The sequence below is a fragment of the Pipistrellus hanaki genome, assembly GCF_964339955.1.
Source record: "Pipistrellus hanaki genome assembly, chromosome: 5".
NCBI classification, from domain to species: domain Eukaryota; kingdom Metazoa; phylum Chordata; class Mammalia; order Chiroptera; family Vespertilionidae; genus Pipistrellus; species Pipistrellus hanaki.
In genome coordinates, this window is record NC_140507.1 from 75,260,467 (window position 1) to 75,275,447 (window position 14,981).

At 37.8% G+C, this 14,981-nt stretch overlaps 2 protein-coding genes across 2 annotated transcripts; both read left to right on the forward strand.

Moving 5' to 3' along the window:
* Positions 1 to 204: 204 nt before the first annotated feature.
* LOC311623529 (olfactory receptor 7E178-like) lies at positions 205 to 1,149 on the forward strand (the record flags this gene model as incomplete). Its single annotated transcript, XM_084885723.1, has 1 exon — positions 205 to 1,149. The coding sequence occupies one exon, from the start codon at positions 205 to 207 to the stop codon at positions 1,147 to 1,149; it is 945 nt and encodes a 314-aa protein (XP_084741849.1).
* A 10,386-nt stretch (positions 1,150 to 11,535) lies between these two features.
* On the forward strand, positions 11,536 to 12,480 carry LOC311623530 (olfactory receptor 7E178-like; the record flags this gene model as incomplete). Its single annotated transcript, XM_084885724.1, has 1 exon — positions 11,536 to 12,480. One exon carries the CDS (start codon positions 11,536 to 11,538, stop codon positions 12,478 to 12,480), a length of 945 nt encoding a protein of 314 aa, XP_084741850.1.
* Between the last annotated feature and the right edge of the window lie 2,501 nt (positions 12,481 to 14,981).

The following is a 14,981-nucleotide window of genomic DNA, read 5'->3' on the forward strand; positions in this document are numbered from 1 at the left end:
AGTGTATATGGAAACAGGTGAATAGCCCAGACATTAATATGGAAAGAGTTCTAAAAAAGCTAACTGAGAAATGCCACTGAAGGTAATAAAAAGAGAGGGTATATGGTCCTCAACTGTAAATATTTTATTTATGTATCATTTGAATCCAAAGTATGGACACCTGTACACTTGTTCCATTTATTTAATAATCTCTTAATTTTCAAAATGTGTCCTATCTGCATAGAAAAACAGAATCTAACAGGTGATTCAGAATTCTTCCTCCTGGGACTCTCAGATGATCCAGAACTGCAGCCTCTTCTGTTTGGGCTGTTCCTGTCCATGTACCTGGTGACCATGATCGGGAACCTACTCATTATCCTGGCTGTCATCTCTGACTCCCACCTCCACACACCTATGTACTTCTTCCTTTCCAATTTGTCCTTGGCTGACATCAGTTTCAGTACCACTACAGTTCCCAAGATGCTGCGGAACCTCCAGACTCACAACAAGTCCATCACCTATGCAGGCTGCCTAACTCAGGCTATCTGTTATTCTCTTTTTGGATGTTTAGACAGTCTATTCCTGGCTGTGATGGCCTATGACCGGTTGGTGGCCATTTGTCAGCCCCTACACTACCTAGTCATCATGAGCCCTCGCCTCTGTGGCTTGTTGGTCCTGCTGTCATTTTTCATCAGCTTTTTGGACTCCCAGCTGCACTACTTGATAGTGTCACAACTTAGCTTCTGTGCAGATGTGGAAATCCCTAATTTTTTTTGTGAGCCTTCTCAACTTTTCAGCCTTGCCTGTTCTGACACCTCTACCAATGACATATTGATCTACTTTATTGGAGCCATCTTTGGTGGTGTACCACTCTCATGGATCCTTTTCTCTTACTATAGAATTGTGTCCTCCATTCTGAGAATGCCATCATCAGGTTCAAAATATAAAGCCTTCTCCACCTGCGGCTCTCACTTGTCAGTTGTTTGCTTATTTTATGGGACAGGCCTTGGTGTGTACCTCAGTTCAGCTGTCTCATCTTCCCTGAAGAAAGATGCAGTGGCCTCAGTGATATACACTGTGGTCAACCCCATGCTGAACCCCTTTATCTACAGCCTGAGGAACAGAGACATCAAGAGTGCCCTTTGGAGGATGGTCAGGAGAACAGTCTGATCTCTATACCTGTGCTATCATTTTTGTTCATAGACTGGAAAAAGCAGAAAATCAAACAATAGGAAATTCTGAATATGGCCTTGCCATTGTTGCTCAGTGGTTGACTGTTGACCTTTGAATCAGAAGGTCACAGTTTGATTCCCAGTTGAAGCATGTGTCTGGGTTACTGGATCAATCCCCAGTGTGGAGCATGCAGGATTTAGCTGATCGATGATTCTCTCTTATCTTTAATGTTTCTCTCTCACTTCCTCTCTGAATCAGTAAAAATATATTTAAAAAAGAAATTCTGAATATGTAGTCACATAGTGTATACTGTGTTCCTATATGGCTCTTTGCTTTCTGTTTACATAATTTTTCCTTTTAGCACAACTGTAATGGAATTGGGAGATTAATTTGGAATCCTTACTTAAGTCATAGCTCCTTCAGGATTATGCATAGGACCTCAGTATACCCTTCTCACTTTCCTTATGTACTACCCAAGACTCTTGGTTATGGGCAGTCTTGTTTCAATCATTGTAAATAGATACAGATATACAGCTTTGTGGGAGGGTGTTGGGGTGGTAGTGGGTGGATGGATTGAAGAGAAAAGAAAAACAAAAGAGGGAGAACTCATGGACATAGACAACAATGTGGTGATTGGGGTGGCGGTGGAGGTGGAAGACTGCATAGAGGGGATAAATGTGATGGAAAAAAGGAAAGATAAACCATAGCTCTCTTTTTCTGTTACTTATTCTTTCTATACTTTCGCCAGATTCTTCTCTGTTTTTTCATATTTTTGCTCCTTCATTATTGTGGTCAGATTCTTGAGAAAAATGGGGTGATTATTTTATTTCTTGTTCAAACCAGAATATCTTGAAATTGAATGGTTTAATAACATATTTGAATAAATTCTTATCAACAGGAGTTTCCTAGCAATACTGGGATATATGATTCCCAACATTCCTTATAATTCCTTCCTGCATTCTATCTAACATCTCTACATCAAATAGCCCAACTTGAAAAGACAAATACTGTATAACTCCACTTATATGGGGCACCTAAAGAAGTCAAATTCATAAAGACATGACATAGAATTTTGGTCTCCAGGGTCTGTGGGAAGGAAAATAGGGAGTTAGTATTTAATTGGGGAATAAGGAGTTTCATTTTTGCAAGATGAAGAGAGTTCTGGAGATGGGTGGTGATGATGGTTGAACAGCAATGTGAATGTACACAATACCACTGAACTGGACATTCAAAATTGTCCTAGATTGTGAGAGGGTGCAGACCAGGCCAAGGGACACCAGTGGTCCACAATTAGGACCAGAGAGGGAAGCAGGAGATTGGCAAGCTGGGGAGGGACTGTGGGAGGTCTCCAGGGCATATCTGGCCCATCTTGCTCAATACTGATCAGCCAGACCACAGCAGCAAGCTAACCTACTGGTCGGAGAATCTGCCCCATGACGGTTAATGCATGTCATAGTGACTGGTCTGCCAATTGACTTTCAGCCTTCTGATGGCCAGTGCACATCATAGCAAGCGGTTAAGTAGCCTTAGCATATCTTTTTTGTTCAGGGGCATGCACATGTCCTTTTTTATTTTTATTTTAAAAAGAGAGAGAAGTTTTGACAATAGGACAGGAAGGAGTAAGGTCTAGAGGTGCTTTGTCACAACTTGGAAGTCCGTTCTTCAGGTGATGGGTGTTACGCCCAGACTTCGTGATCCCCAAGGACCACCAGGGAGCCAAGACAGATGCAATAAACAAAAGAGCCTTTTCCATGCTAGCATGGGCTCTGTCCCACTCACGCCGACAGCATGGCAGAAGAGAGCGAATTTCGCCAAGCCCGGGGGTTTTACTCTGGTGGTGATGTCACTGCTTTGGCTGACCCTGATTGGGCTAGGGTCCAGTTAATGGAGGATAACTCCGCCCTGCCCCACAGTGAAGTAAGGAGTTTTATATTATACTTTCATTGTTTGAACTGCTGACCAGATGATCGGATACTTACCATATTAGGCTTTTATTATATAGGATTTTTGCCCTGAAGGAAAGCAAACATACATATCAAAGGTAAAGTTTGGTAAACAGTAAATTATCAGGTTGGGGGAACTGCCCTCAGCTGTTCAGCTGTTAGGCCAGCAGCAGGTAATAACATGTAGATTTTCAGGTTTGGAGAAATACTTACAGCTATTCCAGCCAGCAATAATATGTGTCTTCAGCCCTGCTGAAGCTTCAAGGTCCACCCACCTTTTGATGAACTTTTTGCATTTATGACCTGGAATTAGCCTCCAGCGTGTGCCCTGACTGGAAATTGAACCAGTTACCTCTTGGTGAATTGCCAATACTCACCCACACCAACTGGGTGCCAGACGAATTTTTAAAAATATATTCATTGCATTTCACCCAAAAGCAACCAAATATACATTCTTTTCAAATGCATATGTAACATTTTCAAGAATAGACCACATGTTACACACAAAACAAGTCTCCAAAAATTTAAGAAGATGAAATCACATCAAGCATCTTCTCTGTCCATATGATATGAAACTAGAAACCAATTTAAAAAAACAATGAAAAAGAAACGGAGATGTGGAGGCTAAATCACTTGTTATCAAATAGTGAATGGATTAACAATGAAATATGGGGAGAAATCAAAAGATACCTTGAAACAAATGAAAATGAGAACACAACAAAAACCCCAAATCTAAGGGACCCAACAAAAGCAGTCCTAAGAGGAAATTCATAGCAGGCCTACCTGAAGCAAAATTAAAAATTTCAAATAAACAATATAATTTTACCCTTAAAGGTACCAGAAAAAAACAAAACAAAACAAAACAAAAAAAAACAACAAACAAAAAATCCCAAAATGAGCAGAAGGAAGAAAATAACCAAGATCACAGTAAAAATAAATGAAATGGGATCTAAAAAACAAGCCAACAAACAAAAACAGCAATACAAAAAAAAAAAAAAATCTATGAAACCAAAAACTGGTTCTTTGAAAAGATAAAGATTGACAATCTTTAACCAGACTCATCAAGAAAAGATAAGTGGACCCAAATGAAGAAAGTCAGAAATGAAAGATAAGTAACAACTGACTCCAGGGAAATACAAGAGATAATAAGACAATATTACAAACAACTGTATGGCAACAAATTAAACAATCTGAATGACATGGATAAATTCTTAGAAACATACCACCTTAAAATCCAATACCCATCTATGCTATAAACTCTCAGCAAAGTAAAATAGCGGGAACATACTTCAACACAATAAAGGCTATGTAAGACAAAATCAGAGGCAACATTATACTCAACAGGCAAAAACTTAAAAGTGTTTCCCTGAAGATCAGGAAGAAGACAGGGATGTCCACTTTCACCAGTCTTATCAGCATAGTACTGAAAGACCTAGCCACAGCAATCAGACATGTAGAAGAAATAAAAGACATCTGAATTGGAAAGGAAAATATAAAACTGTCATTATTTGCTGATGACATGATGCTGTATATAGAGAAACCTAAGGAGCCCACCAAAAGCACCACTAGAACAGATAAATAAATGCAGTAAATTAGAAGGGCAAAAATAAATATCCAGAAATCAGTTGCATTTTAATATATCAACAATGAACCATCAGAAAGGAAAACGAAGAATAAAATCTGATTTACAATTGCATAGAAAAATCCCTAGGAATAAATTTAACCAAGGATATAAAAGACCTCTACTCAAAAAATTATGAGATACTTAAGAAAGAAATTGAAGAAGATACAAATAAATGGAAACATATACTGTGTTTTTGGGTAGGAAGAGTTAACATAATTAAAATGTCCAAATTAGTCAAAGCAATGTATAAATTCAACATCATTCCTATCAAGATACCAATGACATAGTTCACAGAACTAGAACAAATATTTCCAAACTTTCTATGGAAGCACAAAAGACCCCAAATAGATAGAGCAATCTTGGTAAAGAATAACTAAGTTAAAGTAATTATGCTACCTGAAATAAAATTATACTGCAAGGTTATAGTAATCAAAACAGCATGATACTGGCATAAAAACAGACATAAAGGTCAATGAAATATATAGAATAAAGAGCATAGAAGAAAACCCATGCCTTCATGGTCAATTAACACTTGACAAAGAAGGCAAGAACATACAATAGAATAAAGATAATCAATTAAAAATGGTGTTGAAAACATGGGATAGATACCAGCAATAAAAACCAAAACCAGACCTCCTTCTTACTTATACAGAAGAATAAATTCAAAATTGATTAAAGACTTTTATTTCAGACTCAAAAACCATAAAAATCTTTGAAGAAAACATAGGCAGTATAATCTCAGACATTTTTCAAAGCAATATTTTTTTCTGATATGTCTCCTCAGGCAAGGGAAATAACAGGAAAAAAAAAAAAAAACTAAAAGTTTTTGCCCAGCCAAGTATACCATCAAAAAAATGAAAAGACAACCCACTGACTGGGACAACACATTCACCAATGATAGTTCTGATAAGGTTTAGTAAACAAAATTTATAAACAACTTAAACAACTCAACAACAAAAACAATCCAATTAAAAATCAGGCAAAGGACCTAAATAGACACTTCTCCCTAGAAGACATAAGATGGCCAGTAGACATGAAAAGATGCTCAATGTTACTAATAATCAGATAAATGCAAATCAAAACCACAATGAGTATAGCACTTCACACCTGTCAGAATGACTATCATCAATAAATCAACAAACAATAAGTGTTGGTGAGGATGGGTAGAAAAGGGAATGCAGGTTGGTACAGGCACTGTGGGAAACAGTATGGCGTTACCACAAAAAATTTAGAATGGAACTGTCTGATGGCCCAGTGATTCCACTTCTGGAAGTGTACCTGAAGAAACCCAAAACACTAATTTGAAAGAACCTTATGTTCTTTGCCACATTATTTACAATAGCCACGACTTGGTAACAGCCCAAGTGCTCATTAGTATTTGACTGGATAAAAAAGCTGTGGTACACTTATACAGTGGAATATTAGTCTGTTATATTAAAAAAGAAAAGGAAATCTTATATTTTGGCTATTTTTTCTTTCTTTTTTAAAAATATTTTTTATTGTTGCTAGAGAGTATTATGCTAAGTGAAAAACAAGTACCATATAAGTCAGAGAAAGACAAGTAATCATATAATTTCACTTTTAAGTGGAATCTAATGAACAAAATAAACTAACAACTTAAGAACATACTCATAGATACAGAGAACAGACTGATAGTTAAAGGAGAAGGGGGCCAGGAGTGCATGTGAAAAAGGTGAAGGGATCAAGAAAACAACAACACACAACCTCATACACATAGACAACAGCAGAGTGATTACCAGAGGGAAAGGGTTGTGGCAGGAGGTAGAAGAGGGTGAAGGGTTCCGGTATAAGTGGTGGTGGAAGAAGACTTGACTTGGGGTGGTGAACACAGAATTCAATAAACAGATGATGCCCTACAGAATTGCACACCTGATACCTATGCAATGCTAATAAGAAATGTCACCTCAACAAATTCAATTTTTTAAATGACATGATGACCACAGTCCTACATTTAGAACACAGCCAGATGTGAAATTCTCTGCAGGATTTAGGAAAATTGTCAATTGCGTATATCAAAATAGGTGGTTGCCTTATGTAACGACATACATAATTTCTACTGCAAAAGTAGAACTTTGGTTGTCTTTCAAAATAAGAAAAGAAAAAACACATCTCAACATGTGAGATCCCAAAGTTCTTATAGAAAAAAAAATGAGGGAGGGAGTTCTTATTTAGAAACATAAATTTTAAATGACAAACTAGAAATCAAATATTATCCTTAGTATAAAAAACATAATTATCTCTATATAGAATGATCAATTCAATGAATGTGAACACATACAAATACACATTGATTTCATTAATTGAAAAATATTGTTTGAGTTTATAAAATCTCTGCAACTTGGAAGCTGGACATGAGACACACAGGGGAGCTTTCTTTTGAGAAGAGGAAGGGCCCAAACCCTTAACATGCACATTCCCTTTTCCTCTATGATTAACAACAGCAAGTCCTCGGAGGTTGGGATAATGTCGAACCATTATACTAATTATGAGCTCTGTGCATTGAGCTCCCAGGGCCATGCAGCAATAGATAATCTGCTGTGCCTCCAGCCCTTCAGCTTCCCATCTCAGTCCAGGGGCCTTCACATCTGAGTCTTCTCCTCTCGCCTCCACTGCATCAGGAGCCCACGACTAACTCTGACATCCTGCCAGTCTTGATGGAACCTGACCCTTCATTGCTTGCCAGGCAGGACAGGGGCAGTGGATTCCCACTCCTTGGTCATAATCCAGCAGAGACCGACCTGCCCAGTGAGTACTGTGGAGGCGATGGATGGAGAAGGGACTGTCAAGAGCTTTTTTTTTTTTTTTTTTTTCCTCTTTAGGACAAAAAGAGGGTTTAGGACAAATAGTTGAGAGGCAACCAGTATGGAAAGTTTCAGGTATTTTTGACCTTACAGTTAGAATCTGAATACCTGGAGGGAAATAACCGAGTCTCATTCATTTCTGATCCCCCAGGGCCTACCCTCTGCTTAGCAGTGAACAACAATCGCTGCTAAATACTGCATAGAGTCTTCCTCAAATCTCAGAAACAGTGTGTGGGTGACATGACTTCCACGTGCCCAGGGCTTTCTTTCCAGTAATTTCCTCCTTCCGGCAATGCCTCCTGGGGATAGCAGAGGACAAAACAGTGTTTGTATGCATCTACATCTGGGATTTTCTAAGAAACCTATCATTCCCCTTTTAATAAAATCTACAGATTTAAATACAAAGAAAAATGGTGGAGATTTTCATAAAAATAAAAAAGAGAGGAAAAGTGAAGTAAATCCTGTTGTGTGGACTGAGACACATTTCAGGATTTCCACTCAGTCCGTGGATAGGCTTCTACCTTTCTCTGCCCAATCATAGAATAACATGTCCTTCAGCCTTTCCTGGGATTGATTTTCATCAACAAACCCACTATTTCAATGTGATTTAAAACATAACTGAACATTTATTTAAAAGCAAACCTCTGTTTGATGCCACACATTTGCCAGAAATGGGTGTTAATCTCCCATTTCTGTGTAAGAGCCATCAGCACAGACAGGTGTAAGGAATTACCCACACTTCCCACTTAGTGGGAGACAGCTGTGGGACTCAGACACAGGCCTCCTGATTCCCAGACCAGGCTCTGTCCCCTCCACCGCGGCACAACGATTGTGTCTTTCCAAACAAGGGCACCACCACCAATTCCTTCTCTTGGGGTTTGGTGAGTTCATCTGTGGTTTGCAAGGACCTTTATGGATGTAGAATTGTAGGGCTTTCTATAGGTAGTAATGCACTTTTTTAAGCACATTTTATAAACATGAACTATCAAAACATCATTCCCTATACAAGATGGGTATTTTTATGGGTCTATCCTGAAAAGACTATGGCTAGTAAGACTTCAGGGAACTTTCTAATTTTATACCTTGGCAATCAGAGCATGTAATTGATTTTGCCTAATTATTCTATTGGGAAAACTAGTATAGGTAATCAATAGTAAAATTGCCTAGATATCAAAATTTTCAATTGAAACAATTATCTTTTATGCATATGTCTTTAGAATATTTTCACATGTGTGATGTGGAGAAGAGGCTTAAGGATTTTCTTAGAACTGTCATAATAAAAAATTGAAAAATAAAATGTAGTTTATTTGTCAGGTAACACTAAGCATCACTTAAAGTGCTGAAAAAAATGTATGTATTTCACAGAGAGACTTGAAATGTAATGCTGTGGTAAATGAGAACTTAGGGAATAGTAAGCGTAGTATGAGAGTATTTAGGTAAGTTTTCAAGAAAACTGCTTATGAATACATAATTCAATACTAATGTTATGAAAATATTGAAAGGAAAATGCATCCACCAAATTTATGATGGTATTTGTCTTTGAACAACTGAAGTGCAGGGGAAAATCATGCAGGGACAGCAAAATAACCTCAAGTTTTACCAATGATAAACATGCGTTCTGCCTGGCCAGTGTTGCACAGTGGATTGAGTGTTGTCCTGTGCACCGGGAGATCACAATTGATTCCCAGTCAGGACACATGCCAGGGTATCAGTCTCTATCTCCAGTAGGGGGAGTGCAAGATCTGTATTTCTTATTGATGTTATCTCTCTCTTCCATTCCTCTCTCTCTCTCTAAAAAAAAACCCAAATAAAAATGTATTTTAAAAATGAGTTCTATAGCATATTATTAAATATTTATATTTTAATATGGGAACTGGCTAAAAATGTACTGATAATAGTAGGTAGTATTAATACAACATTTATTAATAGCCTGGCAATGATTCCCTACACTGGCTGTATGTTAATATACCCAAAGGACTTACATGTAGAAATTCTGGTTTAATTCTAGGTTACAGCCAGCCCATCATTAAATTTTAAAAGATCGATAGATAATTATGATGATCAAATACAATTGATAACCATTGATTAACTATTTTATAGTTATAATTTAATTTTATTTTTTACAACAACCCTGTAAAGTCAGTTCAATTAATATACTTATTTTACAGATGAAGAAACCACCCAAGAGTTTGTAATAGTAGTCTTTGTTCTTTTATCCCCTTTAATTATTCCCAAATTACATCTTTTTAAAAATGCAAAGATAGTTTATTAAAAAATTGTTTACTTAAATAAAGTTAGGGAGTATTTACAAACTAGAAATGCTCAGATATATCCATAGGAATCTAGCATGTCACAAAAAGGAATAAATATTTTTAAAATTTCTTTATTGATTAAGGTGTTACATATGTGTCCTTATTCCCTTATTACTCCCCCCATTACTCCCACTCATGCCGTCACCCACAGTGGCTGCACCAGTCTACATTCCCATCAGCAGTGCATGAGGGAGGAATAAATATTTTGTCAAAGCAATACTTTATTAATTATATCATATTTTGACCTGACAAAAGAAATTACCCAAGTTGCCTTCAGGGGGATGAATTTAGGAGAAATGCAATCCCTCTGTAAGAAAGAATTGACTTGGAAAGCTCTTAAACTGGCACAAAAATGTGAACGTAAGATTTGAGGCCTGGCTTTGGTCCGAATTTTCTCAACTGTACATTGGAGAGTTGGTTTTGATGAGAAATCAAACCTTCACAAATGTTTGTGATTAGAAACAAATTTAAGAAGTTTTACCAATCTACTCTGAACCAAAACAGAAAAGTGCAAACTCAACCTCAGTTGTTTCTCTGAGATTCTGTATCACTTATGGAAAATAACCTTTCAAAAAAAAAAAAAAGTATAGAGTATTCATGAAAGTTATTATTTAACTAGAGGCCCAGTGCACTAAATTTGTGCACTCAGGTGGTGGGCACGGGCCCCCACTAGTGCACCATGGGGGCCTGGGAGGGATGCAGGTGGTTGGCCAGCTGGGGAGGAATTGTGGGAAGGCACCAGGCTTGTCTGGCCCATTGCACTTAGTCCTGATCAACCAGTTCACAGCAGTAAGCTAACCTACTAGTCAGAGCGTCTGCCCCCTGGTAGTCAGAGCACATCATAATGAGAAGTTGAGTGGCCTAACCATACCATTAGCACATTATGCTTTGATTGAATGGATGATCAGATGACTGGACACTTAGCATATTAAGCTTTTATTATATGGGATAATTGATGCATTCTAAATTAAGACCATATTTAGAATCAGTGGTGCTGTATGATTTTGTGCATTTAACACAAACATGTTTTTCAAAATGTAAAGTCCACTAAGAACAAATAATTATATGTGAATTATATTTGAGGGGAATTTGACCAGACAATCCACACATTTAAATAAGCCCTTATCTCTGTGGAAGATGGATGCCATAAAACCAAATAAAGATGAAAACCTAAATGATAACTGCCATATAAAAATGCTATGTGATTATGAATATTTTATTTTAAGTTAGAATATAGTTAATGTGGTTTTAGCTCCTCTATACTACATTCCAAGTTAAAAGCATTACTTATACTGCATTTGGGTGAGATAAAATTAATTCAACCTCTTTTAATTATAATGATTTCTGTGTTAGAAAAGAATATTTCTCATTTCATATTTTTTCCTTCAAAAGTGAAAGGATGATATTTTACTCTGTTCATGGACTTGTAGACTCAAAATATTCTTTTACCTCTAATATTTATTGAACCAGTGTTTCTTAAGTGGGTGTATATGGAAACAGGTGAATAGCAAGACAATATGGAAAGAGTTCTAAAAAAGTTAACAACTGAGAAATGTCGCTGAAGGTAATAAAAAGAGAGGGTATATGGTACTCAACTGTAAATACTTTATGTATTGTTTGAATCCAAAGTATGGACACCTGTACACTTGTTCCATTTATTTAATACTCTCTTATTTTTCAAAATGTGTCCTATCTGCATAGAAAAACAGAATCTAACAGGTGATTCAGAATTCTTCCTCCTGGGACTCTCAGATGATCCAGAACTGCAGCCTCTTCTGTTTGGGCTGTTCCTGTCCATGTACCTGGTGACCATGCTCGGGAACCTACTCATTATCCTGGCTGTCATCTCTGACTCCCACCTCCATACACCTATGTACTTCTTCCTTTCCAATTTGTCATTGGCTGACATCAGTTTCAGTACCACTACGGTTCTCAAGATGCTGCGGAACCTCCAGACACATAGCAAGTCCATCACCTATGCAGGCTGCCTAACTCAGGCTACCTGTTATTCTCTTTTTGGGGGGTTAGAAAGTGTACTCTTGCCTGTGATGGCCTATGACCGTTTGGTGGCCATTTGTCAGCCCCTACACTACCTAGTCATCATGAGCCCTCGCCTCTGTGGCTTGTTGGTCCTGCTGTCATTTTTCATCAGCCTTTTGGACTCCCAGCTGCACTTCTACCTGATGTCACAACTTAGCTTCTGTGCAGATGTGGAAATCCCTAATTTTTTTTGTGAGCCTTCTCAACTCTTCAGCCTTGCCTGTTCTGACACCTCTACCAATGACATATTGATCTACTTTATTGGAGCCATCTTTGGTGGTGTCCCACTCTCATGGATTCTTTTCTCTTACTATAGAATTGTGTCCTCCATTCTGAGAATGCCATCATCAGTTTCAAAATATAAAGCCTTCTCCACCTGTGGCTCTCACTTGTCAGTTGTTTGCTTATTTTATGGGACAGGCCTTGGTGTGTACCTCAGTTCAGCTGTCTCATCTTCCCTGAAGAAAGATGCAGTGGCCTCAGTGATATACACTGTGGTCAACCCCATGCTGAACCCCTTTATCTACAGCCTGAGGAACAGAGACATCAAGAGTGCCCTTTGGAGGATGGTCAGGAGAACAGTCTGATCTCTATACCTGTGCTATCATTTTTGTTCATAGACTGGAAAAAGTATAAAAATCAAATTACAAGAAATTCTGAAGATGGCTTTGCCAGTGTTCCTCAGTGGTTGAGTGTTGACCTTTGAATCCGAAGGTCGCAGTTTGATTCCCAGTTGAAGCATGTGTCTGAGTTACCGGATCAATCCCCAGTGTGGGGCATGCAGGAGGTAGCTGATCAATGATTCTCTCTTATCTTTGATATTTCTCTCTCTCTCTTACTTCCTCTCTGAATCAGTAAAAAATATGTAAAAAAAGAAATTCTGTATATGTAGTCACATAGCATATACTATGTACCTATATGGCTCTTTGCTTTCTGTTTAGGTAATTTTCCCTTTTGGCACATCTGTAATAGAATTAGGAGATTAATTTCAACTCCTTAAGTCATAGCTCCTTCAGAATTATGCATAGACCTCAGTATTCCCTTCTCACTTTCCTTATGTACTACTCAAGACTCTTGGTTATGGGCAGTCTTATTTCAATCATTGTAAATAGATACAGATAGACAGCTTTGTGGAGGGATTGAAGAGAAAAGAAAAACAAAAGAGGGAGAACTCATGGACATAGACAACAACATGGTGATAGGGTGATGGTGGAGGTGGAAGATGCATAGAGGGGATACATGTGATGGAAAAAAGGAAAGAAAATCATAGCTCTTTCTTTCTGTTATTTATTCTTTCTATACTTTTACCCAGATTCTTTTTTTTTCTTCATATTTTTGCTCCTTCATCATTTTGGTCAGATAATTGAGAAAATGGGGTGATTATTTTATTTCTTGTTCAAACCAGAATATCTTGAAATGGAATGATTTAATAACATGTTTGAATAAATTCTTATCAACAGGAGTATCCTAGCAATACTGGGATATATAATTCCTAATATTCCTTATAATTCTTTTCTCCATTCTATCTAACATTTCTACATCAATTAGCCCAACTTGAAAAGACAAATACTGTATGACTCCACTTATTTGGGGCATCAAAAGTAGTCAAATTCATAAAGACATGACAAAAAATTTTGGTCTCCAGGGTCTATGGGAAGAGAAAATAGGGAGTTAGTGTTTAATTGGGGAATAAGAAATTTCATTTTTGCAAGATGAAAAGAGTTCTGGAGATGGGTGGTGGTGATGGTTGAACAGCAATGTGAATGTACACAATACCACTGAATTGGACATTTAAATGGTTTTGATGGTATATTTTATGTATGGTGATTTTACCACAGTAAAAGAAAAGATGTCCTATTAGGAATAAGGAACATTTTGTCCCAAATTTTGGGTGTACCACTTACCCCTGAACATCAACCTCCATAGCAATCTGCCTCAACTCCAGAGAGTCCTCTTAACATCATGCCTCCTTCTGAAGCAGTCCACACCTTGGCACCAATTCAGTAAAGGATCATCCTCAACCAAGACCTTCTTGGTGATTTTAGGGAGGCCTTTGATGGGCTTCGGCTTGTCTTGACTTATTCCACAGCCCTTCCTGGCTTCAAAGAGTTTGCAGAACCACAGAGACTGAGGGAAGAGTCCCTGTAAGACTTTTCCACTTCAGACACCAGCCACAAGTTCAGGAGTCCCCAGGGCCACCCTCACTTCAGACCATTTGGCCACAAAATCAGGGACTCCCTCACATTCAATAATTTGCTAGAATGATCAGTGTTGGGCAATTTCCTCAAGTTAGTAATTCATCTGAATGAGTCACAGAAATTAGAACATTGCTACACTTATAATTACAGTTCTATTATAGCAAAAGAATGCAAATTAGAACTATTCTAAAGAATATACACATCTGGGAATATCTGAAAGGTCCCATGGATAAAACTTCTTGTTGTTTTCTCCCAATGAACTTCTGATTCATTACTTCCTCCTGGCCATATTATGAGATAACACTCACAGAATTGCTAACCAGGTATCACACCTGAACACTAATGGCCAGAGGTTTTATTTTAGTATTATTATTATATGTAATCCTCACCTGAGAATATATTTATTGATTTGAAAGAAATGGGCAGGAGAGAGGAGAGAGAGAGAGAGACAGAGAGAGAGAGAGAGAGAGAGAGAGAGAGAGAGAGAGAGAGAGAGAGAGAGAGAGAGAGACTGACTGGCTGCCTCCCATAGGTGCCCAGAGCATGGATTGAACCCATGACCTCTTTTTTAAAAAATTTTCTTTATTTATTAAGGTGTTAAATATGTGTCCTTATTCCCCCATTACCCCCTTACCCTCTACTCAAGCCCTGACCCTCCTATTGTCTGTGTCCATTGGTTAGGCTTATATGCATGCATATAAGTCCTTTGGTTGATCTCTTTTATCACATGCCCACTGTATATCAGGAACAACACTAGAAAAATTATATGCATCATGCCATTTAATTGCACATCTGTCCTACAATGTAAGGAATATTTAATACTCTCATTGTGGAGGTAAAGTATCTGTAGCTGAGGGAGATTAAATAACTTCATCAAGGTCAAAGAGATG